Genomic DNA, 24603 nt, shown 5'->3' with positions numbered 1-24603 from the left:
TCTCCGCCCACCTCTCCAGCCTGTCCAGGTCTCTCTGAATGGCAGCACATCCTTCTGGGGTATCAGAACTCACGGAAGGATGCTGTCCGGGATGGTGTTTTCAGCGAGTGACCCCCCCTGCTAGGCAGTTAGACATCGTCTATAACCATAAAAATCATGTTTTGCATTGCATCCTTGCTCCGGCAATGGGCCGCAGAGCCCTGCTGGCACTAACGGCAGCCGCACTCAGCTCATCCAGCCTCGCAGTGCAACCTTCACTGCCAGCCTGGTGGTTGGAAGCAGAGCACCACTGCGTTTCCAACCACACTCGCCCTCGTGCAAAGCGGTCTCCCATGCGCRGCCCAGCATGAGCCCCATCTCACATCCCAAAATAGCAGCAGAGGCTTTTCGGAGACAGTGTTTTCCTCCAGAGCRGCCTTGAAAGCTCCCTGGCTGCCGTGAAGGCAGCTCTTCCCAGGCTCCCCCCCAGCAAGGCTAACGTTATCGAGATTTCCCGAACAGCTYCTGCTTGTAGGAGGAGCAGCACGTGCTCGTGTTGTGGCTAGGGAGAAAGTCAGCCCTTTGGGAGAGCAGCCAGGCACGGTGCAAAAGGCACTGATGCCCTTGCCCCAAGGCCTTGGGTCTCACAGCGGGGTGAACGCAAGGCCACACTCCCTCCTCCAAGCGAGGGAAGGGCTATTTCATCTCCAGGACCYATCTCAGCTTGGATCAAGGTGTCAGTCAGGTCTACAGCTGGTGCAAGAGACACAATAAAAAGCTCTAGAGCTCTTGGTTTGTGGCTTTTCTCAGAGGGATCCTTGCAAGGATGCCCAACCTCGTGCATCTGAACATGCACCCAGAAAAAAGYGCAATTATTGCAGGTGTCTCCACCAGGCAGAAAAGCAGAGAGAGGGGTCCTGTCGGGCAGAGGAAACAGGATGAGGGGAGACCGGAGACACCAGTCRTTCCCTGCAAATCCCAGCTGTATCACAGCGAGCCTCGTCCCCAGTCAAGGTTCAACCTGCTCCAACACCCAAGAGGAGGTCAGAGCAGGTCTGGGCAGGGGTTGCATTTCATCAGCTATCAGGAGCCAGCTTGAGCTGAGCCTGAACATGCAGAAGTCCAGAGCTATGGTTTTGTTTTTGTTTTTTTGTTTTTTTGTTTTTTTTTTCTCCTTTTAGTCCTAGCCAGGTTTCAGAGGCCCAACTGCCTGAAGGGGATGAGCCTCCAACCACACGGGGAGCATCAACCCAAGAGAGCCTGCCCATGGCTCAAACCAGWGTGCCATGTCCAAATTACATCTTCCCTGTCTCCTCCCCCACTGTTTTCTCTGGAGCCAGAAGAAAGAAGAGGAAAAAAACAAAATAAAAAAGCCCTTCACAGCAAATTCGACAACTTCCCTTCAGAGACRCATCTGCTGTTTTCCTGCCTTCAGGGCAAAGACAATCATGATCTCGGGAGACAGCTCTGGCCCAGTCCTTCAGCTTCATTTAACACCAAAGTATTTTAAGCAAGTATTTGACTGCAAAAACTGTACCAGGTTTGAAGAGATGGCGAGTCCTGGCCAGTTCACAGCCTCAATGAAGGTCTAGCCAGGACCTATCCCAGAACATCACCTTGGGCTTCCTTTATACTCCTCATGACCTAGTCCATAGAGTTTGGGGTGTATTCAGCTTGCCCTAAGTAGGTGTCTACAGTTGGTCTGACGAATCACACCCCTAAATGCTACTAATGAGCTCTTCATTGACTGTAACTGAAGCTAATTATTTAGGCTTAGGTGTATCCCTACACCACGGGCATCTGAGGTGAGGTGACCGGTCACCACCACCGTGGTAGGTGGCCCATCTCAGCATAGAGCCTTACTCAAGAAGYTTCCAGCACTTGAGCCCCAAATACCCCAGTCCATCCACTAAATCCACAAATGTCACTAAAAAGCTCAACGGCAATTCTCTCTTTTTAGGGCTGTCTACAGCCTCTCAACCCTGCTGTTCAAGGAGGAAACGGGGTCTCGCTAACAAATTTCTCCTTTAATGAAWCTACTAATTCTGCATTGCTGCAAGCTGCGCTCCTGCCTTAAAATTGCTGTAACTATAGGAAAAAAGGATGGCCCCACTAGATCCAAGAGAGCACGATTCCCAACGGCAAGGGAAGACCCAGGTCACACCTGTATTTCAACAAGAGATTTTATTGGTCCAGCAACTGCAAAATATACAAATTTCTGAAAGGCATACCCTGTTTTTAAGCTGGCACAGCTTTATATCAGGCAATTATTCCAGACATATATACAGGACAGTTAATGTACCACAAATCCAAAAAAAAAAAAAATCCCCCAAGTAACTACCCTTCTCTCCAAGCTTTGCAGTATACGTTAAATAAATAAACAGCACTTTGCTATTAAAAAAAATAATAAAAATAATAAATTCAAGTATCAAAGTAAAACAACACAAGAAAAGGAAAAAAAAAAAATCATTGGTGTGGTTCGACAAGTCCCCTCTCCTTGCTGCCCGCTCCTTGGCTCTGGTTAACCAAAATTCAAGGGGCAGCAAGTCTCCCRGACAGTGGGACAGCAGCCCATCCACTACCCCGCAGCACAAGAGGACCGTTTCACTGCTCRGAGCCTAATTTCCCTCTTGCCTGAAAACCCACCAGATTCCCATTTTGCTTTTTTAATTTAATTTRATTTTATTTTTTTGTAGGACCTACCAAGACTGAGATAATTCCCAGAGAAAGAAATGACATTTCAGGTCATTAGGGTTTTGGGGTTTTTTTTGTTGGTTGATTTTTTTATATATATTTTTATATATATATAATGTATATATACACACACACAAATACACGCAAAAAAAAAAAGTCTGCAGAATTACATGTTTACAGGATTGATCATGGGGCAGCTGGACGTCACATGCTTGCGTTTGCCGCCTTATCTTTTCGTGGCAGGAGGAGAAAGAGAAACTCCCCAGGAAACGGGCTGGGGAGACAAGGGACTCGCCCTCCCGAAACACGAGCCCGTCTCAAATTCGGGGGAGAACCGAAAGGGCAGGTGTCAAACACGCAAAGCACACCTGGAGGAGCCTGCCTTTAAGGCAGCTGTTAAGAAAGGAGGGGAAAGGGGGGGGAAAAAAAAAAAGAAAAGAAAAACCACTTTTTTTCAGCTGTACAGGAGGCACTGCGGTTCCCCTTTTCCAAAAAGGGGAGGGAAAAAAAAAAGCCCTAAAGAGAAAGAAAAAACAAATCAGCGTCCACAGACTTTTGCACAAAACTGTAGTGGTTAATTAGCATTTTTAACCCTGTGTCTTGTGGCCTGGGATAGGYCGTGGGGAAAGGATCGCGCCCGGAAAACCCCCTGGGAGCCAGTTATCGCGACAGCTAGTCCCTAAGCCAGCACCTCGCCCCGCACGCCGCTGGCACTGCAACGGCCACGTCGCCGGAGTCTCAGCTTTCCGGCCCAAAATAAAGGTGGCGGCCAGGCTTTCCCTGTTCAAAGGGCAAGACTTGGAAAAACTAAAAGAAAATAAAATAGTTACGCTCCTGCCACAAATAAAGTGCAAAAAAAACCCCCAAGCGCTTTCCAGGTGTACACACATATGCGCACATGCATGTGTACGTATTAAATCAAAAAAAAAGAAGTCATGGACAAGTGTCTCTTATTGTGGCTTTTTCTAGTCACAGATGAACTTCTGCACCCTAGCAAGACCTCTGGTCACCTCCAAGAGACCTGCACATCTGCAGAACGCATCCAGCTTAGCCTGTCCTGCAAAGACGCCGTGGTCCAAATGCCCCCGAACCTCCTTTTTTCTTTTTTTTTTGGTTAAAACCAGCAGTTTTTTCTTTGAAGGACTTCATGCAACAGCCTGTTGCCCTCTTTGCGTGCATCTCGCACGCGCYGGTGAGACCAGACGTGTGTATGTGACAGGCTGCAGCGTAAAGGACTGCAGCACAGTGCGTTAGGGGCCTTCTTGAAAAATAATAACAACGACACCAATAATAATAATAATAATAAAAAAAATTAAAAGCCCCTTTGTCCCCCCAACCCCATCTTTCTCTGCTAACCCCACACCATTCACATATATACACTCCACCACGGGATGGACCGGTACCAATCGTCTATACAAAAGGAGATTTAAAAAAAAAAAAAGTCGCCTACGCGTGAAAATTAAATCTGGAAACCTCCCGTGCACGAGAAGCACTTTACAGCTTGCTACGAGAGACCAGYGCGCCGGAGAGGAGAGCGGCGCCGAGCCACGGCCTCAGGGTTCGGGTGGTGAAATCGCCTTCGCCCCACGGGCTCCTCCTCTTCCTCCTCCTCCTCCCATCGCTCGGTGGCCCCGCTCGCCCGCCRGAGCGGCTCGCAGGTGAACGGGTTCGGGAGCGGAAGCAGCCGCGGGCCGAGGAGAGCGGGTTACAAGCAAGCTGCAGAAATGACGATGGGATGGGAGCCGGCGTCGCTGGTGGGCTCAGGACCGCGCCGACCGAGTCACGACGGCTTCTGCGAGTTGTTCATGTTCTGCAAGGAGACAAGAGGAGCCGGGCTGGGTGTCACATGCAGCGACGTGGACCCCAGCCCGGCCGGGGATGCAGACGCGTCCTTCCCCATGCAAGTAAAGAAGGACGGGGAAGACAGAAAGCCACGACACAGGGCACYACGAAAGCATCCACCATGGAGGGAGAGGACACTGTCCACTGAAGGAGAATGATGGGGGAGTTTGGCCAACGCGCTGGGCGCCTCCTCTACTGGCTCCCTACGCGCCGCCTGCGTTTAACCGCGGGGCTGAGATTTGGCACATCCCAAACTCCTAAAAATTGAGCTAAAAACCAAGTCCCCAGCTGCGCCAGGGAAGAGGTCACCACCTACCCATCCTTGACCATCCCCCCGTGACACCCTATGGTGCCCTGCACATACAGCCATATGGAAAACCACCCACTGCGAAGACGCCTGCACCCCTCCACTACAGGTTCCCACGGCGTCGGGGCACCCAGATGAGACATTTGCTCACGCACGGCAAAGCTGCAAGCCTTGAAGACCACAAAAAACGGAGACAACGAGCTAAAAAGCAAGCGGCACCACCACAGAGAGCGGTGGTCAGAAGGCGAGCATCCACTAGAGGAGAAGGCCAAGGAGTCATTGTAACAGGGATATTTTCCAATTTGCAAAGCTACAGGAAAGGGGGGTGGGGTGGAAAAAGGACTAGGAAATGACTAGGAAGGTTTCTCAACACTATATATATATATATTTTTAACTACCTAAATTGACTCTTACAAGCAACAGGAATTGCAGCTGGACCCACAACACAGGCTACGAGGCAGAGGGCTGAGCTGCTCTCTCTGCCTGATCTACGGAGACGGGGTCAGGGTTAGGAAAGCCACATGCACCACAGCCATTTACCTTGGAAATATTAGTAAAGAGAAAACTTTGAGAAAGTGACAAACGGGTCGTCTTTAAGCATGAAAAGCGAAGGGGAGAAAAGGGGAAGGGGGGGGAGGAGAAATTGTAAATTGGATCGCTGTTAAAAAGCGCGCTTTGGATCGCAGACCAAGCACAACGAAAAGAAACCATCGGTCCCACGGCCCAGCCATCCTTGGCCACTGGCTCCCCGGGAGCTTGAGCCCACAGCCAGGAGGGCTTTCAGGTGTCCCCAGGCTCTGCAGGGGTTTCGCTGGCCCTGCGGCAGCCCGCGGTCAGGGACAGGGGCCTCACGCCACACCGGCTGTGCCCGCTCCGCACTGGGACCCTCACCACCAGCAAAGCCAACACAACACAACTGTAGCCTCCAGCRCAGCTTCATGCTGCCAGAGGTGCAAACTGGAAGGGAGGTAACTTGCACCTCCCTAGACCTCCTCTTGGCTCCCTCAAAAGCAGTCTCTAAATCCAGAGCTAGGTGGATTGAGGCAGGCCCCCAGCAGCTGGGGATTTTAACTTGCTCCTCCAGGCCTACATCTGGGATATGTAGCCATCATCACCTGGCCCAGCAGAGCTCTTTGTCTGCCAAACCGTGATGCAAGTACCTCCCAAAGGCAGTAAACTCAGAGTGCATGCTTTTGGTGTCCCAGCCAGCACTGAGGCATGTAGTGCTTTTTATTACAGCAYAGATGGGAAAAAAGGTGGAAGTAGGGATGGATAAAGACACAAAAATACCTTCAAGGCAACCCAAGAAGACCAAAAACTTCATCATGGGTTTTTGGCGCCTATGAGCAGCACGGGGAGGAGAGCAGGCATGCATGCCATGCTGAGCAACTCAACCTCTGCATTCACGTGGTAGCAGCAGGTTGCTCTTCCCCAATGTATCTGTGAGCAAAACCCAGTCTGATATTTCTAACCTCCCTTTTTCCAAATTATTTACTCTAAAAGGGGAAAAAACGTGAGGTTCATCAGCTGTTATGTGCAAGTAGGATCCAATTCTGGCCCAGCTGGTTAACAGCTAATCTCCCCATCCTCAGCCCACAAGATGAAACAGGACAGGCATGCATKTTGGCTGATGCAAACCGCTCTATGGAGGGCAAACTGATCCCCAGGCACTGCCCCACCCTCAGCTCAACCCCAGCAGACTGCTGACAACCAGCCAGTGCCTATTAGTTTCCTTCGTAGACTGTGACCGAACCAGAAAAAACAAAAAACTAAAAACAAAACAAAAAAAACCCTCCATGGCCTTTGAGAAGACATTTGAGCACAGCTTCCAAGGACTGCTGCTCTCTCAACTCAATGATGTAGCATGAATAAAGTCAGAAGGCTCCAAATTTATCCAGCTGTCGTGTGCCTATTTCCCAAGGATTTAATGACACTGATCCAACTCGCTGAAGCCTTGACTGTTCTTAACTTGTACATYAAATGCTCAAGGCTTCTTGCCTCCTGGCTAGAGCTAGAGGAGGACAATGTCCTTGTGTCCAGTCTGCCCAAGCCATCCCAACAGACTATTCCCCAAACCCAGTTTTGGGGAACCACAGATGCAAGGACTCAGGATCAGCCCAAGTCCAAAAATGCACTTCTGCTCCCATGCAGGCAATAAAACCCTGCCAGGTGCTGAAATAAAAGTGAATAAAAGGAAATATCTCTGGTGCAATCRCTCATATATACAACCAGGAGTCCACAGGATGAACAGACCATCTGGGTCCATCACCTACATTACAAAGGGCTGTGCAAAGGAGACAACTCAATGAAAATCCACTAGCATCTCCCATGCATTGGCTGCCAAGGGAGAAGGCAGAAAATTTAGACAGTGTTGATAGAGGGCAGGTGATAATTTGCTTGATTTCCCAACACAACCAGGACATTTTATCAAGCCAGGATACAGAGGTTGGACAAAGCGACACCCATAGTCTCATCTTCATCTTTCCTAATGCATATCCAAATTCCACACTCACACACAGATGTATTAACTCAAAGTCCATGCCCCAGCCCAGTTTCACAGCAACGACAAAATAACCAGTGGGATGGCAAGAGATATAGAAAGTGGGTGGGAGGGGGATAAGACGCAAGAAGGTACTTACAGGCATGCCTTCCCTAGTAAAGGCTGTAAAGAGACAGAGAGAATGGAAAGAGAGGTGTCAGTAACACAGCGCGAGAAAGGGCAAAGGACATTTGACATCCGCGCGGGGCACCCGAGCAAAGAGCATTTYCAAAACCTAAGCCAGCGGAGGGTTAGTTAGAAGACTCCACCAGCCCAAGCAGAGCCCCCCAAAGCCAAGAGACAAATGAGCTGCCCCATTTAGTGATAGCCAAGATGGAAATGTTAATGAAGACTGCCATTGAGCAGAGCGGGCAATGCTCACAGCAGGTTGGAGGAGTTCTAACGAACGCAGCATCCTTCCTAACCTGCCCAGGGGCCTGGCCAAGGAGGGGGCAAGAAGACACCAGACAATACAGACAACAGGGCACTTGAAGGGACAGGCCAGACAGCAAGATCCAACAAGCAGCTAGTGGGAAGGACAGCATGGTGAYGGGATTCCTATATACCTAGAGCTGCTCAGAAGGCCTTTAGAGGTATCATCCCAGCTCCTCAGCTAGGAGAGGGAAGGGTGTTTTGTTCCTGGAGAAGTGGGCACCAAGCAAGGTTTGGGCCACATCCCTTCAAAAATGGTCAGAAGAGGAGAGGACACACAAGCGGACCCTGCAAGGAGCAGCTGGCTCCCACCAGGCAGGGTTGCAAACACACAGCTAGCCAAATCCATTCGGCCTAAACAGCAGCTATCCACAGAGGCTGCACCCAGGGCCACAGGAGGTGACAGGGCTCCCCGTGCCCAGCGCTAGCAAAGACGGCTGCTGCTCATTTTTGGTTTGTTTTGCCTAGTGCTCCAGGAAGGAGGAGACACCTCCAGGCAAAGATGGGTCCTGGCAGCTCCTTCTCGAGGGAAGCACAAGAACATTTGCTTTATTGCAGTACCTAGGACTATGCTGGGGTCGGAGCAGAGCCGGGACAAACCCTTTAGTCTTGCCTGCTCCAGGGGAGCAATTCCCCAGGGACTGACACCCCAGAGGTCAGACGGGGGATGCAGAGGAACCCTTTTAAATTAAGGCAGTTGATTCAGCCCAGAACTTTGGGGCTTTGCAATGATCTCCAAATCCAAGAGAGGATTAACAGTGCCAACTCACTCGGTGCTCCCRAAGCCAACCCAGCGGGGGGACAGCAGCCATGGGAGCAACCATGATCGATGCATCTCAGAAACAGCAGCACAGATGGAAACAAAGTGAAAGCCGCTCCCCAGATTCAGGAGCGACAGGAAGTCGACAAACAATAAACAACAAGAACAACAACAACAAAAAAAAAAAAGAGAGTTCAACTAACTTGTCCCGGCAGCTGCGTGGGCACTTCCTGAGGAACACAGCCTGGCAGGGCGGAAGAAACAGCCACATGCTCCTCAAAGCTGTTGATGCGAGGTTTTTTGGTGGGCTCTGGGCTTGCTAGAGGGGTAACGCTATTACGTCTCATGAGCGGGTTAGGTCCCTTCTTTGCTTCCTAAATTAGAGTGAGACAAAGAAAAAAATAAATAAATAAAAAATAAAATAAAGAAAAGGGAAGAAGGCGACAGTTAAAGAAAAAAAAAGAAGCATTTTTTTTTGGTTGTTTTCCTCTTTAAAGCAGCCTCTACTTTTCCCCCACAATCGCTGACGACGTGCAAAGGGCAACTTGGATGCATTGAAAGGCTCTGGACACCGAAAAAAAAAAGCTGATGAAAAAGTTCAAGAATGCAGCATGATTTCCCAAGAAGGGGAGTGAAAAAAAGGCCCTGCACTCAGAATGAGATGAATTTTCTCCTCTCCTGAGTCTCTGCTCACAAAAAATTAAGTATACATTACTAAAAAAATGTAGTAATAGTAAAAGGCCATGACTTAGCACGACAGAGAGACGAGAGCAAGATGTGCCCATCGGTCTTTTCCTCCAAGCCATTCCCTCTGACTCAGGGAGAGGTGTGAAAGCAAGAACAGGAAAGATGAGCCAGCCCGGGCTAGCAAGAAGGACTCGGGAAATCAGACAGAGTAGCCAGTGAGGGTTGGTACCACAAGAAGCTCAAACTCAAGCAATGGGGGATGGAGGAGCAGTGCCTTCAAAGCTAAGCAGAGGAACCGAAGCGCTTTGCACATGTCTAGCTCCATCCTAACTGCACCATGTGAGTCTCTTACCTCCCTGAGCTCTGGCAGGAAAGGAAGGAGTCAATGGCCCAAATGACAGGAGGAAGGATCGGCTTCCTCCACAGGGAAGGAAAGGCGGCCAAGATGCTACTGTCCGCTGAGGTTAGCAAGCAAAGAAAAGAAGTTGCTCCAAAAGGGGACAGGTCTGACCGTTCACCACCCAGCTGGGCACACATCACCACCACACACAAGCCAGAGAGGGCACGGCGCCTTGTCCCTGCTGCATCTTAGCCCGCGGGACACCAGCCCCRCCAGCGTGGGCCCCAGAGCCATGYRCCTTCCCTCAGCTCCTGGCACCCTTCCTGCAGCAGAGCTGTCTCCTTGGTGGCCTCTCAGCCCGACCACCACGCAGGTGTCCCCCTGCTCTGGCCTCAGAGCTTGTGGCAGTCACGCACAGCGCATGAACCCTACATTACTGGGGGTTTCATCCCCTTCCTCAGCGCTGCGCAAGCACAAGGGATCTCCTTCCACCAGCGTCCATCAGACCTGCATATCTACCCCCACCGCAGAACGGCACTGAGGTAAACACGCAAAACCAYGGGCAAGAGAGAAAAAGCGAGAAGGCAGAAATACTTCAGTGGGCTGCTGGCTCTGGATGCTGCTAGTCTGCTGGGAGACCTTGGAGAAGTCACCTTCTCCATCCATGGCTCCAATCCCACTCAGAAGAGTGGATGACCGTACAGGCAAAAGTCAAAGACCAGGAAGGATCTTGCTGCAGGATCAGCTTTAATCTGGGCAAACACACCTGGAAATCAGGCATGTGCMACAGTCCTTTCCCCCTGTAAAACCCTTGATCRGCTGCATCTTTGTGGGGTGAGAACCTGTTGGATGCTCCAGTTCTCCAGCAGCACTTCTGAGCCTCTAGCTAAGCAGTTCCCCCCACCATGGCCACCCCCAAGTATTCCTCATTGCCATGTGACCATAGGGGAAAGAAGGCAGACCAAGGCTTGGCTTTGAGGAAAAKCAACACTCACCTCTGACCGTTCCCTGTGGGTGTTCACGGCTTCAACGTTCAGAGAGATGGACTCCACCCGGCAGCCTGCAGAAGGGAGCATATGGAGACAGAGAGGGCATCAACAACTCAACAGTCACCAGATGCTACGAAATGCTCAAASCCAGACCTCTGCCCATCTCCCAGAGGCAGCCTGGATTCGGATATGAGGTGCAAGTCAAGTACCTCAACATGTCAAGGAGAAATGCCCACTTACCATAGGCTACTGGGGTCAGCTTCAACACTGTGTGAAGGGGACATTTCAGGTAGGGCATTTCATCTGCAGAGAAAGCAAAGCAGGTGGGTTATCCCATGCCCACTCCCACAGCAGGCTCAGACACCTTCCTCCTCAGCACCTATGGCTACCCCCTATCAAGAAGAGATGCACGCTCCAGACCCTGCACAGACATGCATACATCTCATCCCCTCAGAGCTCTACCACCTACCCACCAGTGGGAACATTCTCCTGCCTGGGTAAAGGGAGCTCACCTGCACTCTTGTCAAGGAAGTAAGCCAGAAGACAACGCATGACAGCCTGGTGACAGATCACAAGGACGTTCTCTTGTCTCTCCAGCTCCATGATGACYGGCTCTAGACGCTGCACTAGATCTTGGTAGGACTGAGACAGAAGGGCAGGGGGATGGACATAAAAATTAGGAAAACCAGGACCTTACAAGAAGCGATGACCATTGTCCTGGTCCATCTATCAATTTCATCCTTTTGACTAAACCAAACCAATGCAATTACTGCTAAAAATGAACAAATTCAACAAAGCCTCAATTTTGGGCCACTCTGGTATGTATCTATTTTTTCTAGTCAGGGGAGAAAGAAGCTATTCATGTCTGAACCACAGTCCCAAAGAGTCTATCAAGGTAGGTAACAACTGCACCCAGGCTTAGACATATTGTCTCTCCATGGTCTTGAAATCTGACTTTCTACAGGATTTGTAAGTTCTGAAAAGCCTGGAGCATTCTGGAGATCTCCAGTGTTTTGAAGGGCTAAGTTAATGAAGAACCATCAAAAAAAAAAAAAAAAAAAAAGATGCCCAGAGTCAGTGTCAAACACCCTCAGACTTTCTCCTGTTAGGTGCACTGTCACTAGGATGTCTCCAAACATTAATTTTTCCCAAATATCTAAATACACAGCTTTTAATTCAAGGATAAAAAGCCCAATACACAACCTAAGGTATCATCCAGAACTGACATCAATTAACACCTCACTGATTCACACCCCAAAAGCAGATCATGTTCCTCATGTCAGGAACAAATGGAGATACCTCCATCAACCTTCAGCAAATGACACAGAGAGCAGGGCTAGAAACCACTCCTTTGGAATGAAAGAAAATGAAACCTGGGGCAACACAGCACTTTGAGTGGACTAGAAACCTCCAGAGGACCCTTCCAACTAATTTTCTATTAAATCAATAGGACAGTTTGTTAAATGATGCATTTCTTAGAGATCTTCCCCTCCTATGACCTCACATGAGCTGAAAGCAGAAGGCAAATGAGCACCCTGACCCTTCTTGACTGTAGTTTCTCAGAGCACCTGTTTCTCCCTCTGCTCCCCTAGTCTGGATGTAGAAGACAGTGTGAAGACAAGAAGGCCATGTTTTAAGTCAAAGTCACATCTCCAAGGGTCTCCTTGCAGACCTACCTCCCCAGAAGGATAGCGGTAATAGTATTTATCCTGATCACGTAAAGCAAATTCCTCTGGATGCTGCTCCTTGATCTCTTCATACGTCATTTCTTCACACACACCCTGCCGGGATAGGATAGCTGTGAGGTTACTGACCACGTTCAGATCAACTGGTGCTGACCCATCCAGCATTCAACCCTTCTCCAAGGCAAACTGCCTTTAATCCTCTCAGTACTCAGCAATAGAGCAGTGCCATGCAGAAATCATTATAGCCAACATCTTGGAGCATCTGCATAAGGTAGAGCTAAGACCAGAAGTCAAACTGCAGGTACTAGAGAAGAAAATGTTCCCTTTCTCTTTCCCTAAACCCTCCCCAGGTGGTGAGATTTAGGCAAAAATGAAGAAACCAGTGCTATTACCCCCTCTGCCCAATCAGCATGATCTAGCTGTTCCTACTGTAATCAAAAGTGCTTACAGCATCTATTTCATTGAGTGCCTTCCACTGCTCGTAGGGCAGCTGGAGAGCTTCTGCCGTTTGTATTGTCCTCTTTAGTTGGCTGGTCCAGACTTTGAGGTCCTTTAGGTTCTGCTCCTCAACAAACTTGTTCAGTGCCAATGCAAACTGTGGGACACAAAGAAGAGGTTGATTTCTGATCCACAGCTTCCCACTGGGCCTTCCTCCCTCCTTCCTAGCAAGTGTTTCCTTCTCCAGGACCTCTTACTCTTTCCAAAGGCAGACATATTGGCCTCACGCTGCGAGGTGCATAGCAGCTTCACACATACGGATCCCCAAGGGCCACACACCTTCTCACTATTGACTGTCATATGGGCTTAAAGTGTCTGCACTATGGTAGGATYGGCTGAGTTCAGGACAAATTCAGGTTGATTGGGTCAGAGATAGATTCCTTGGTTTTGCAGCATGTCCTACTGCTGCATTTCCCAGAAGCAGCAGGAGGCACAGTTGTTCCAGCTGTACTGCAGCAACACCCAGCCAAACAAGTTGGCAAGCAACAGACTGATGAGAAGCTGACCTTTCAGCAAATATGCTGCTTGCATGAGCCTAATCTACTGATAAAGTAGATTGAGGCAGTTTTGAAGATCATGGCAAGCAGGAGGATGCAAAGTGAGGGCTGACTGTCCATGAAAGTTGTGATGAGACCCTGGTCAGCCAGAAAAAGTAGATCTCCACAACAGCTAAGAACTTATAAGGAGTGACTGCCAGGGTAGGAGATCAGAGAGAATGGCAGAGAAGGTCGTCATCTCATGCCATCAAGCAACGGCACCAGGATCAAGAAATAGCACCACAACTTGGACTCTCCTATGCTGATACGGAAGACCCTAGACCTCCTTTAACTATAGTTTTGCTTATTTGTAATAAACAGAGCTAATTTGATGTATCCTGTAGTATTCGATAATAGTCACACCTCAGGTGATTCCATCTTTGTCACTCTATTTGGGCTTCAAAATGGTATGGGAAGCCAAAATAACTATTCACCTTTCCTGGAGCAGCTCCCTTGCCCATCTCATTGATGAAGTGATTTGTGAGCAATCTGAAAGCATCATCTGAGCTGGCTAGCCCTACTGAAGAGTAGTGGCAGTCCTCAGTGGGTATGCAACAGGGCACAATGCATCCCACCCTGCCTGCTCTAGTTCTGAACCAATGTCTGGATCTAAACCCAAGCAGTGAAGATACTTCTGCCCTTCTCTCCTAGGGAGGTCTGCAGCCCAGCCTCTGTGAAACAGTTACATGCAGGCATACAATCAATGAGAACAGCTGGAGCATCTTGGTCTGAGGCCAGGCTCAAGCCCGAATTTAACTAGCCCTATAGACAAACCCCCCAAGCGCCCCAGATGGCATCAAAGATGCTCTTTGCCCAGTGCATGGCATCTCCTATAGCCAAATCTCTCCTAGAAGCTGCAGGGAAATAGTCCGTTCCCCCTTACCTTTTTGCCCCTGTTAGAGAGCCCAGAGTCACCTCCAATCTTCCCCTTGAGGTTGAACTCGCTCTCGCCATGCCGACAGAGATAAATGGTGCGGGGCTGGACATGGATGTTCATTAGGTAGTAAACGATCCTGCTTTGGATGTGATCCTGAACCCTGTTGACCAGGAACCGCCGGCCAACATCGATGACTTTGATGAGAGAAAGTTCCCTAGGGAAAGCACAGCAAGGGTTAGGGAGATGTGAAAGGGAAAAGCAGAAAGAAGGAAACACCATGCTCAAAAAAACAGCCTTGTGAGTCATCTCAGCCAATATAATCACCCAGCTAAAAGGATTTCCTGCAGACAATTTTCAACGGGAAGCCAAGAGGTAGTGGCAACTCACGGAGGGCTAAGTAACATCAGTGCAATTGCCATTTCTTCTTGCAGCAGTAAAGGGGATTAAATAAGCCTAGCAGGTAGTTAGTTCCACCCCAGGATGGGGCAGCATCTCCTGAGCAGGACCAGGATCACCCACACAGGGCACACAAGTTGAGACCAGCATTTCTAGGCCCAGAAGACCCTGGGAAGATTTGGATGCCTGACTCCCTGGCATAGGGCTGGGGAAAACAGAGTGGCATTTTCAAGTCTCGGAGGAAGAAGCCTGAATTTACAGTGAGATTTGGCTCAGACATTATTCTAGCACAGTCACGTATTTGAATAGGAAGTGAAACGTAGCTCCATACTTCATTGCTGCTTTCTTGGGAGACAAAAGGCCTTCAAAGCCAGCCTGTTTGGAAGTCAGCAAAGTTTCTTACCGATCATAGTCATCCGGGTCAAGTGGCTGGTAGCTGGCCTGGTAACAATTGATTCTCTTCATAAAGTCCTCCATGGCATCGGTCGAATTACAGTCCCGGTAATCAGGGCTGGACAGCTTCACTTCCTGCAGCGGGGGAGAAAGCACACCAAAAGGAGCCGTTAGGAAGATTTCCAAAATGGGCAGGGAAGGCTGTCGCCCCATCTGCAGCTCACAACAATCCTACTATGCGAATATCAGGTTTCAAAGTTACGCCAAGTCTCGGCTATCGGCTAAGCCACTTTACATCATTTATAGAGAGACGGAGAAGAAGCAAACTAGACCCAAAGCTAAGCACAAGATGAGCAAACCTGATATAACTCATTGCATTTCTGGTATAGAGAATGGAAAGTGCATGATTTTAGAAGAGACATTTGTCCTCTGCCTTGTGAGTGAAGACAGCTCCCAGCAGTTACAGGGCAACCTGGCTGTGCCTCGGTTTCCCATTTGAGGTAGGAGGATAACAGCATTTGACCTCCTTCCACAGGTGATTGGCTTCAAGATAACTGGGGTGAAAGACGCTAGAAACGAGCAATATGAATATCCAGAATCCTCCTGGGTGAAGCTCTGACTGAACTACTTTAACAGGTTGTTTTTGTTGAAGATTGGGGTTTGAGCAGCAACAACGTTACACTTAGTAACTTCATGAGCAATCCGGAAGCCAATGGGATAACACAACCAAGCGATGTGTGCAGCACTGCTCCAGGCCTACAGTGTATTTTCTGCACTGATCCCAGCACTAAAAACACCCTTCAGTTGCAGTGCCCTGCGAAGCAGAAGCCTATGCGCAGCTAGTAGTTCATTCTCTCCCCCTTCAAGCACTAGTTGCTGTCAAAGAAAGGGATTAAATCCTGCAGAAATCCAGCTTCAGGGTGTTTCAGAGAAAGCAGGGGGAAAAAAAATGATATATCAAAACTGAGCATTTTATTAGCATCAGGAAGAGGATCTTGTGTGCAGACCTCCAGCAAGCTGGTAGCTTGCCATGGGGCATCAGCTACCAGCAGGAGCAAATGCCATGCTTTAACCTCCTACCCTGGGTGCCCACGGTGGAGCCTGTCCTGGGGCAGGAACAAAACCCAACAAAACCCATCTCACAGGCTTTGGGGATCTTGCAACGCATTCCCAGACACCGCAGAACAACTCTGAGTTCAGATGTGCAACTGGATATAAGACTAGAGCACAGCCCAATGGAGGAAAGGACTTTCATTAAGGTTAGTTATAACTAAGTAGACCAATTAGCTTCTATCTGCCCTAGCCAAGTCTACCAAGCAAAGGGACATTGCTGATGGTGGGAGATCAAAGATCCAGCATCTCCCAAAGGAGTCCGCAAAGCAATGTTCTATGTTGCTTTCCCAGTCAAGCTTTCAGCTAGTGGCAAGAAACCTCCAAGCTTGGCTGCTGTTCTTCTCCAAGCAGACCCCAAATACATTTTGAAACACTATGTCTCCAAAAACACTAAGTCTGACTACTCTCCGATGGGATTCAAACCCCCTAACCACACCCATCACTTCCAAAAATGGGGACTTTGTGGTCACTGAAGCCTACTGCATGCATTTCTCTCCTTGATGTTAAGTTACACATCAACATGTAACCTAACAGAGAGCATTGGAGGCTTCTGGGGAAAGGCTCAGACAGCTTTTGGATTTATTACATCCAGGTGGCCCTGGGTCAAGGGAGATAAGAACTTCTTTCTCWTTCTAGGACAAATAAATCATAAAAAGATATGCTAACCCTCAACTGACTGGCTCTGGTGCACGTAAAAACAACACACTACATAAGGTTTTAAAAAAGATGTTTCCACACTTACCATAACATTGGTAGCTACTACAGTGGGATCGTTGCAGACAGACTCAATGAAGAACACCTACAAAGCAAAGTAAAACCCACCTGAAGGCCAGAAATAAGGTTTATAGCATTCAGACAGTTCCTCGCTTGACCCAGCCTCCTCCCAGCTTGACTCAGAGCTCTCCCTCTGCCCCACTCCCTTCCCTTTTCTTCTCTGGGGCTTTAGGCCAGGAAGGAGGGAAGTGTTTTACATCTGTGATCAATCCAACAGGGAAACAGCTTCTATCACACAGGAGCATCATGAGGACATTACGTTACTGAGAAAGAGACAGGCCAACAATATGCTAATGGAGGCTATGCAATATTGGCGGCAGCCCAATGGTACCAACCTTGAATCCATTTTCTTTGGCAAAGTTTAAGATCATCCCTCGTCTCTCCCGTGTTGTATTGGTGGCATCAAAAACCTTTAGAAACACATACATTTATGTCAGCACCAAGAATGCTGGATTTCCCACCGAGCCCTTCCTCAACCTAAATCCAGGTGGATCAGCAGATATTTTACAAGAGCTGAGCTCACACAGTTCACAGTTTTCTCTCTCATTAAGGGCATCAGGAAACTCACGGGAACTGTATCTCCTCAGGAACCCCACCTTCTGCCTGGTCTGGCTCAAACGGGCCAGCAGGCTCAGAAGTTACTGGGGAGACCAACAGGCAAATGTGATGGCCTGAGTGTGCCTGCCTTTGAAACCCAGCCCAAAAAATATGGGAGGAGAAGCAACAGAGACACTAAAATAGCCCCTGAGGAATGGACAGGAGGCACCAGAGCATTTGCTGATTAAAAACTGGGCTTCAGAAGGAGGAAATATTTTGTAGGATACACAGGGTGAGGGAGGAGAGGGGGAAAGAAAAAAAAAAAGCGCTTGTTTCTTAGTTCATGCAAGATTCACAGCTTCAATTTTGGGTTTTAAAGCAAAATGCACCCATGATGTCAACAGTGCGAGATGAGGGTGCAAGAGGCCCAGGCAACCCCTTTTTCTCCAGGCAGCATAGCCGGAGGTAGCACAAATTATGCCGAAACCAGGAATACCTTTACTGCCAAATACAGCAAAGTCTTTCTCCAAACTCACCGCAATCTGGCCAGCCTCCTCCGTCAGGTACAGCTTGACATCCCGCAAGGCGGCTAGGGCGCATTGCCTGCAAAAAGAGGCGATGGCCACATGTTTCCCGATATCCTCCGAGACACTCGCGGCCACTGGCATGCAGACCTTTCCCGCGCCTCCTCCCCTCCTTTCGGTCCCCCTTCCCAGGCAGGTACAAGGACAATGTCCTCAGCATGCCTGAAAACTGGGAGCCTCACGCCAAATCCAGAGGACCTGAGCGGGCAAGAGCTCAGCAGCGATCAGGCCCTTGCTGGGAGGGCAGGGAGATCTCAGCCCCAGCCTTTCCATCCAGCACGTCCCTGGGGGAAGCCCACTGCCAGCCCCAGGCTTCGCCATCCGTTTGGGCACCGGGCAGCTGCGGCACTTGCATTTACCTCCTGACTTTCATGGCCTCCTCGTTGTCGGGGCGGAAGAAGTCGTAGGAGCTGTAATGCTTCACTGCCTCGCGGCGATACTCTCCCACGTTGAAAACTGCACGGGAAAGGCAAAGACCGTCAAAGCCAAGAAGAGGTGTCAGCCTGGGAAGCCGGCTTCCCACCATGGCAGGGAGGCAGCCGGGGATTCCCACCTCCCCTCGGCCCACATGGGGAGCTCCAACCCTGCAAACAAAGCCCTGGAGAGGTGTTCAGACCCCAGGCATGGAGGAGCACGGCACAGTTCAATTTTCAGCTGTGACAGCTCCCGCGGATGAAGCTTTCCAGCCGCGGACCAAGCAGAGAYGTCCTCGGAGCAAGAAGCCATCCCTTGGTCTCCACGTGAAGGAGAAACATCTGCTGCAGCAGATGGGACATGAGGACATGGACACCCGACCAGTGAGATCTTGGCAAAATCCCCCATGGCCGCACCACCCCAAAGAACCCCAAAGGTCTCACCTTTTGTGGGGACACCAATCCAGTTGAGGTAGCGGGTCAACTTCTTGGAGATGTAGGTCTTCCCACGGGCCGGGAGGCCAACCATCACTATCACAGTGGGCGAATTGGCAAGCTGCGGCCCGCAGGCTACAAGAAAGAGGAGAAAACRACACAAATAGCTATTAATATGCCAGTTCGTCTTGCATCAATCCTGCAAAGCACTTGCTGTTGATCCAGCCTGTCCCCAGTCCCTTGGCAGCTGGGAGAAAACCACATGCTCCTCATGCACCTGGTGCCTCAGCTTTCYGCGAGCCTGGACAACCGAGCCAGCAAACCCACCTACTCATTTTTACAACGGGAGCTGCTGAATGAGCAGGGACGGATGGCAGCTGGCTCCACAGCTGCCTAGCAGTGAGACACAACAGCAACGCTGACCCAAATTCACCCTGGTGCCACCCAGACCAAGGATGGAAGTCGCAGACTGGCAGCTAAGGCAAGAGCCAAACATCCTGATGGCTGAAACATGGGCAAGGAACCAAGTGTCCTCCAAGGACCTCTGCACCTCAACTTCCCCACTTGCAAAATCAAGGCAAATGCAACCTCCCATTCCCATAGTTTGGTTGATTATATAAAAACTGAGAGGATGACCAAGGATTTTGGTACAGTTTTCAGTTTTTGCTGGATTTAAACACAGAAACCCTTGCTGCAACAATCCTGAGAAAGGTTTGCCCAAGGATGCCGCTAACTGATGCGACATTGTGGATGCCGATCCCTTCCTTAGCAGGGTTCGCAGAGGCTCAAGAAGGTCTCAGCCAAAGCAGGTCCCAGCAATGCCGTCTCCCGTTCGAAGCCTGCCCCRGCAGCGCAGCACACGGGGACGGCAGGCACCCAAGCAGAGCCAGCTCCTGGTGAGGGCTCACCCCGGCGGCCACGGCGAAGCAGCTGCCCATGGACCCAAGCGGCAGCACCCACCAAGGCTTCAGGTGGCAGCTGGGGGAGACCAGGCTAACCAGCACCCGGGGAGCCCCACGGGAAAAAAAAAACGCAGGCTTTGTTCACATTTTTCCCTAGCTCGTTCGGCCAACATAGCTCCGTCCTGCTCCGCAGAGCCTCCCTGCTCATTGCAGGCCAGTTTGGTGAAGAGAATTAAAAAAAAATAAAATTTAAAAAAAAAATCAAAGACAGATTTCAGACACAGCCACTGTACTACAAATAAAAAATAAAATTAAAAAAAAAAAGGCCTGCACTGCCCTGCAAGACTGAGATCTTAACCCTCAGAGAACAACTTCCAAAAACATTTCAAGCTAATGCACAAGCAAATGCAACCAACCGCTTTTCTGAAGACATACAGGGTCATAACACTATTAGTGAGCTGCAGAATCAAGAGCATCTAAAAGCAGATATAYGCAAGCGACTTCTCTTTTTCTCCTAAATCTGCTTTAAGCTGGGTTGTTTTTTTTCTCCCCCCAGTTTAAAGAGGAGCCTGTATCAAACAGCCAGAAAAAAAGGAAAAAAATCCAGAGCCATCAGTGCAACGATGACACGGCAAGTTAAAAGAAACTCCTCTCCCGTTCCAGCCAATTGCACAGCCAAAAAGCACACAAATTAGCTTTCAGGTTGCCCAGGCGAATCATCGCTACCCCCAAAAAATCCTTTAGGAAATGAATTCTCTGCTTCAGTTCAAAGGAAATTGCCGAACCGAGCAATTCGGGAATTTTCCTACCCCGCTCCCCTGCCCGGTTCCAGCAGCGCGAGCGCGGTCTGGGGGGCAGCATCCCTCTTCCCTGCCTGCCTTTCCACCCGGATGCCACCTCGTCCACCCTTCCAGCCGGCGCTCCTGCCAAGCGAGCCCCGAGACCTCGCAAACCAACTCAGAGGTGCGCAGGGAGCTTGCAAAGCACGAGCGTTTGGGGCAAGAAATCTCCCTCTCCTTCTAATTAAAAACTCCAGCAACAAYGAGAGGAAACCAAACTCAGGCCACAAGAAGGAGTTAAGGCAACGGTGTCCAGGACAGCGGAGAAAAGCTACTCGTCATCCGCTCGGCTGTCTTCCCAAAGCCGACTCAGCAGACGAGATGAGAAAACTATCCAAAAGAGGGGTTTTTTTTTGTTTTTTTTTTAATATTCCGCATTCCTCAGGGTGTAGCTGCCCTCACGCTCGCTCCCTTTGCACGACCTGTCTCGGCAGAGCCTGCCTTCAAAAGCCCRGGGCAGCTCCCACCGATTTCGGGGACGAGCATCTATTCCGCGCGCCGGGGCGCCGAGGGGGCTGCGCGACACGTCCGGAGAGAAACTTCTTTCCTCTCCGCCTGCATAGAGYAGACAGCAACGGGTTCACATCCTCAACCAGTATTTGGTACAAACCTTTTTTTCTTTTTTGCACCAAAGAACGACCACTTATTAAATGAGGAGGGGGGGAAAAAAAAAAAGGAGGAATACCTGCACAGAGKAGAGAAACTCCTCCTTCCCCCACCTGCCAGCAGACAAAGGATCTCAGAAATGGGAGCCAAGAGGATTAGGAGCCATTAGAGTCATCGGTCCTCCACGGGGATGGGGACAATGCGGCACACTATCCGCGCCCCTTCGGCTCCAGACGGCTAATTGCGCCTGTCTCCGAGCACGCACGCGGCCTCCCGGGCACCTGCGTCGGAGCAAGTCCCCTCCTCCCCGACTGCCGTGCAAGGAAAGATCCCRGATCCACACGGACCGCTGAGGAGCATCGGACCGGGGAAGCGCACTCCCCGGCAGGACGGGTCGCCGCCGGGCATCGCGGGCGCCTTCCGGTCAGGAGCCCGCACCCAAAGCCCGGCTGAACGGCCAACGCCTCCCCCGCGCTCCAGCAAACTTTGCAGCGGGGATGAAACAGAAGCCGGTGTTTGGCTCCGAGCGCTTCACAAAGACCCGATTCATCCCTTCTTTTGGAAAGGAGTCAGGGATTTCAATGCATATTCATTCCCCATTATTGACATCTATCGATGTAAGTCAAGGTCAGGGAGGACTCTCAAAAGTCTCGACCAGTGTGTTTAGGAGGAGCTCATCACTCCTAGCTGCTGAAAGCCCACGCGTGCCTGCTCCAGGTCTTCACCAGAGCAGGCAGAAGGAGAAAAGAGCAGGAAATTTGCCTCTAGAAAACCAAGTTAGGTAAAATATCCACCTTCCCACTCTCATCGTTTTTACCATCCCCTTGAAGGATGCATTTGCAGCATTCGCCCCCCTCTCCCCAAAACCCACGCCGCACGTTCTGCAATAGTCTGTTAGACTCTCTTTTTCCAGCTTCTTTTGCACGCGTGCCCGGGGATTTCACGCGTCCACGTCGGCAGCGCGCGCACGCTGAGCCGGCGCGCCGAAGGCCTTTCCCTCCTGCGACGTCCCCCCTGCGYGAGCCCCCTCCCCTCGCCCCGGCGAACGGCTCTGCCCATCAAGCTCGCCTTCGCGGCCCCCTACGTGCGCGACGTGCAGCCCGGCGGGAATTTAATGGACCGCCGGCGAAAGGCATCGTATCGCACCCGGTTCGAGCCTTCGGCCGGCCGGGCTAATTCCTTTGTGCCCGTGCTCTTCGTCACGGCCCGTTAATTAAGATTGCCCCTCGGAAACACCCCCCTCCTCCCCGAGTTTTAAAGACCTGAAAATGCCTGATGGCTCTCTGCCGGCGGATTGCAACGAATGATGCTCCACGCGACTCGTTCCACCCCACGGAAAATAATTAGAAGCCACGCGATGGTATTCGCTACCCCGCCGCACCCTTAGCGTGTTAAAGTATGCTAGTTTTCTCTCTTTTGCAAGGGGTGAATTCACCCCTGTCAGGAACCACGCGGATAAAGTAGCAAAAAGCACCGGAAAGGGCTACGCTCGTGAGGGATTTCTTTCAAAGGTGTCCYTACGCAGAGCGATCCATCGGAAAAAGACAAATCAGATCAAACACATACATCTGCAAAGCATTAAGCCGATTCCCCCAGCCAGGAGACATTTTACCCCGCTGAAAGCAAAGCCCTGTGGCAACCCAGATGTTCAGCCTGTTGCTGAAAGCCATTTCTTTCGGAGGCAGTTTATGCTGCGCATCTGACCTCGCTGATCCCAGGCGTCCCCCGCAGGGCTCAGGCCGTCTCTTAGGGTACGCGTGACCCATAGCCGTAGGGTGACAACCGCAATACATCTCACATGCTGGCAAATTAACAGGGTCAATAGCCAGGACATATATATATATATATATATATATATATATTTTTTTTTTTTCCCCCCAAAAGGGGGAACTTTTCTGGCCAAGGGAAACAAAGGTCCAAAGTGACTTTAAAAAATGCAGCCGCCTGTTAAATAAGAAATCGGAAAGACTGATTCAAAGCGTCCGAGCAACTTCCATCCATTTCCAGATTGCAAAAGGCCGTCTTCCCCATCCTTCGCCAAAAATCGGCGAGGATTCCTGCGATGCTTTATATAGAGAGTTGTCCGGAGTTGCACAACTGGCAGGCTGTCAGTTTTGGCACTGGGCGAGTTAAAAGCGCCGGCTTAGAGGCTTTACAATCGCATTATGATTCATGATTTGTATTTCAGTAACACCTGGATGACCCAAGCATCTGCCTCTATTTATTTATTTTATTTTTTTTAAGCGCAGAGGTCAGTTTGAAACACCAGGATGCTGCGCTTTCAAAAACAAGGCAAAGCGCTGCAAGAGCTCCAGCRTGCATTTTTTTTTTTTGCACCGACTGGTTCCCTTCCACCTGCCTCCCATCTCACCCCAAGCACAGCGTGGCCTGGAAGAACACCGGCGGCTGGCGATTTCTCAGGAGGTCTTTGGCATTGCCCCAAGCCAGCCCCCTACACGCACCCCCCCAAAGTCACCCACAAGCCCCAAAGCAAGGCGCCCACCACCTTGAAAATCCCAGCTGAGCTGGGACGCGAGGGCCAAGGTTAACAACCTGCCTCGTGCCCCTTTAATCCTACATGTGTGCGTGTGTGTGGGGTGGGTGGAAAAGGGGGGARGAATTAGGTCAGGCCCCGTCTCTGCGGCTTGGCATCCTCCGCCAGGCATCCGGCCCCGCGGTCCAGGCAGGGATCAAGGCAGGYGTGCGGTATCTGCACTGGGGCAGCAGAGCCGGGGACCTTCCTCCACGCTGCCAGCGCCGGCGGCGAGTCGCGGGGCCGCAGGGACGATGCTGGAGCGGGACGGGGGCAAAAGCTGCTGATAAGAATCTATTATTTTTCCACGTGGAAAATAAATAAATAATAACAATAATAATAATAAGGGGAATTAGGAAGAGAGCGGCGAGCTCTGGGAGGGGCCGCTGCCAGGAGCCTCCCCCGATGCGCGCAGCCTCCCCTCCCCCGGCCCGGCCCGCAGCAGCMGCCCCGCCGGCAGCGTGCGCAGCGCCGAGCACCCGCGATCCCCCTCCGGGGCGCTACTCACAGCGGCGGGGCAGAGCCGGCCGGTTGTCATTGGGCAGCCAAATCTTCTGGATGCGGCTTTGCGTCAGCTCCATGGGCATTTTTAAAACAAAGGTCTTTTTGCGCTCCGAGTCCACCTTGCTGCGTTTGCACGGGAGCGGGAGGAGGAGAAGAGGAGAGGAGGGAGGGGAAGGAGGAAAAAAAAAAGAAAGGAAAAAGAAGAAAAAACAAACGCCTTTTTGTTGCAGTCGCCGCAGGGCTGCTCTGGGGGCTTATTTGCCCCAGCGGCTGCAAGCGCTTTCTGCCGCTTCCCGGAGGCTCTTTCAGGCTTTACCGCGGCGSAGCCCGGCGGGCAGGCGGAAGGAGGGAGGCTTTCGGGGCACAAAGCCGGCACGGCAATGAATAAATAAATAAATAACGCCGCTGG

General features: G+C 50.7%; 1 protein-coding gene across 5 annotated transcripts in view; it reads right to left on the bottom strand.

Annotated features, from left to right (window-relative positions):
- Positions 1–2144: 2144 nt before the first annotated feature.
- The window catches only part of PFKFB3 (6-phosphofructo-2-kinase/fructose-2,6-biphosphatase 3), a 44164-nt gene continuing 21705 nt past the window's right edge, over positions 2145–24603 (bottom strand). The window contains exons 1-16 of one of the 5 annotated variants that reach the window (XM_026091174.1): positions 24199–24597; positions 18820–18945; positions 18322–18418; positions 17915–17981; positions 17177–17251; positions 16810–16866; positions 14965–15089; positions 14172–14379; positions 12703–12849; positions 12246–12350; positions 11082–11211; positions 10810–10872; positions 10576–10640; positions 8757–8927; positions 7462–7484; positions 2145–4483 (exon numbers count right to left, since the gene is read on the bottom strand). In XM_026091174.1, the coding sequence (XP_025946959.1) occupies positions 4477–4483; positions 7462–7484; positions 8757–8927; positions 10576–10640; positions 10810–10872; positions 11082–11211; positions 12246–12350; positions 12703–12849; positions 14172–14379; positions 14965–15089; positions 16810–16866; positions 17177–17251; positions 17915–17981; positions 18322–18418; positions 18820–18945; positions 24199–24277 (1545 nt within the window). In that variant the 5' untranslated portion in view covers positions 24278–24597 and the 3' untranslated portion in view covers positions 2145–4476. Of the gene's footprint in view, positions 4484–4512; positions 5414–7461; positions 7485–8756; positions 8928–10575; positions 10641–10809; positions 10873–11081; positions 11212–12245; positions 12351–12702; positions 12850–14171; positions 14380–14964; positions 15090–16809; positions 16867–17176; positions 17252–17914; positions 17982–18321; positions 18419–18819; positions 18946–24198; positions 24598–24603 lie in introns of those variants that run through there. The other 4 variants (XM_026091177.1, XM_026091173.1, XM_026091175.1 and 1 more) reach the window with 4 other exon arrangements.

This window comes from Apteryx rowi, unplaced genomic scaffold (assembly GCF_003343035.1).
Source record: "Apteryx rowi isolate R43461 unplaced genomic scaffold, aptRow1 scaffold_9, whole genome shotgun sequence".
NCBI classification, from domain to species: domain Eukaryota; kingdom Metazoa; phylum Chordata; class Aves; order Apterygiformes; family Apterygidae; genus Apteryx; species Apteryx rowi.
Note: the sequence above shows the minus strand (reverse complement) of the source record. Positions and strands in the feature narration are given on the sequence as shown.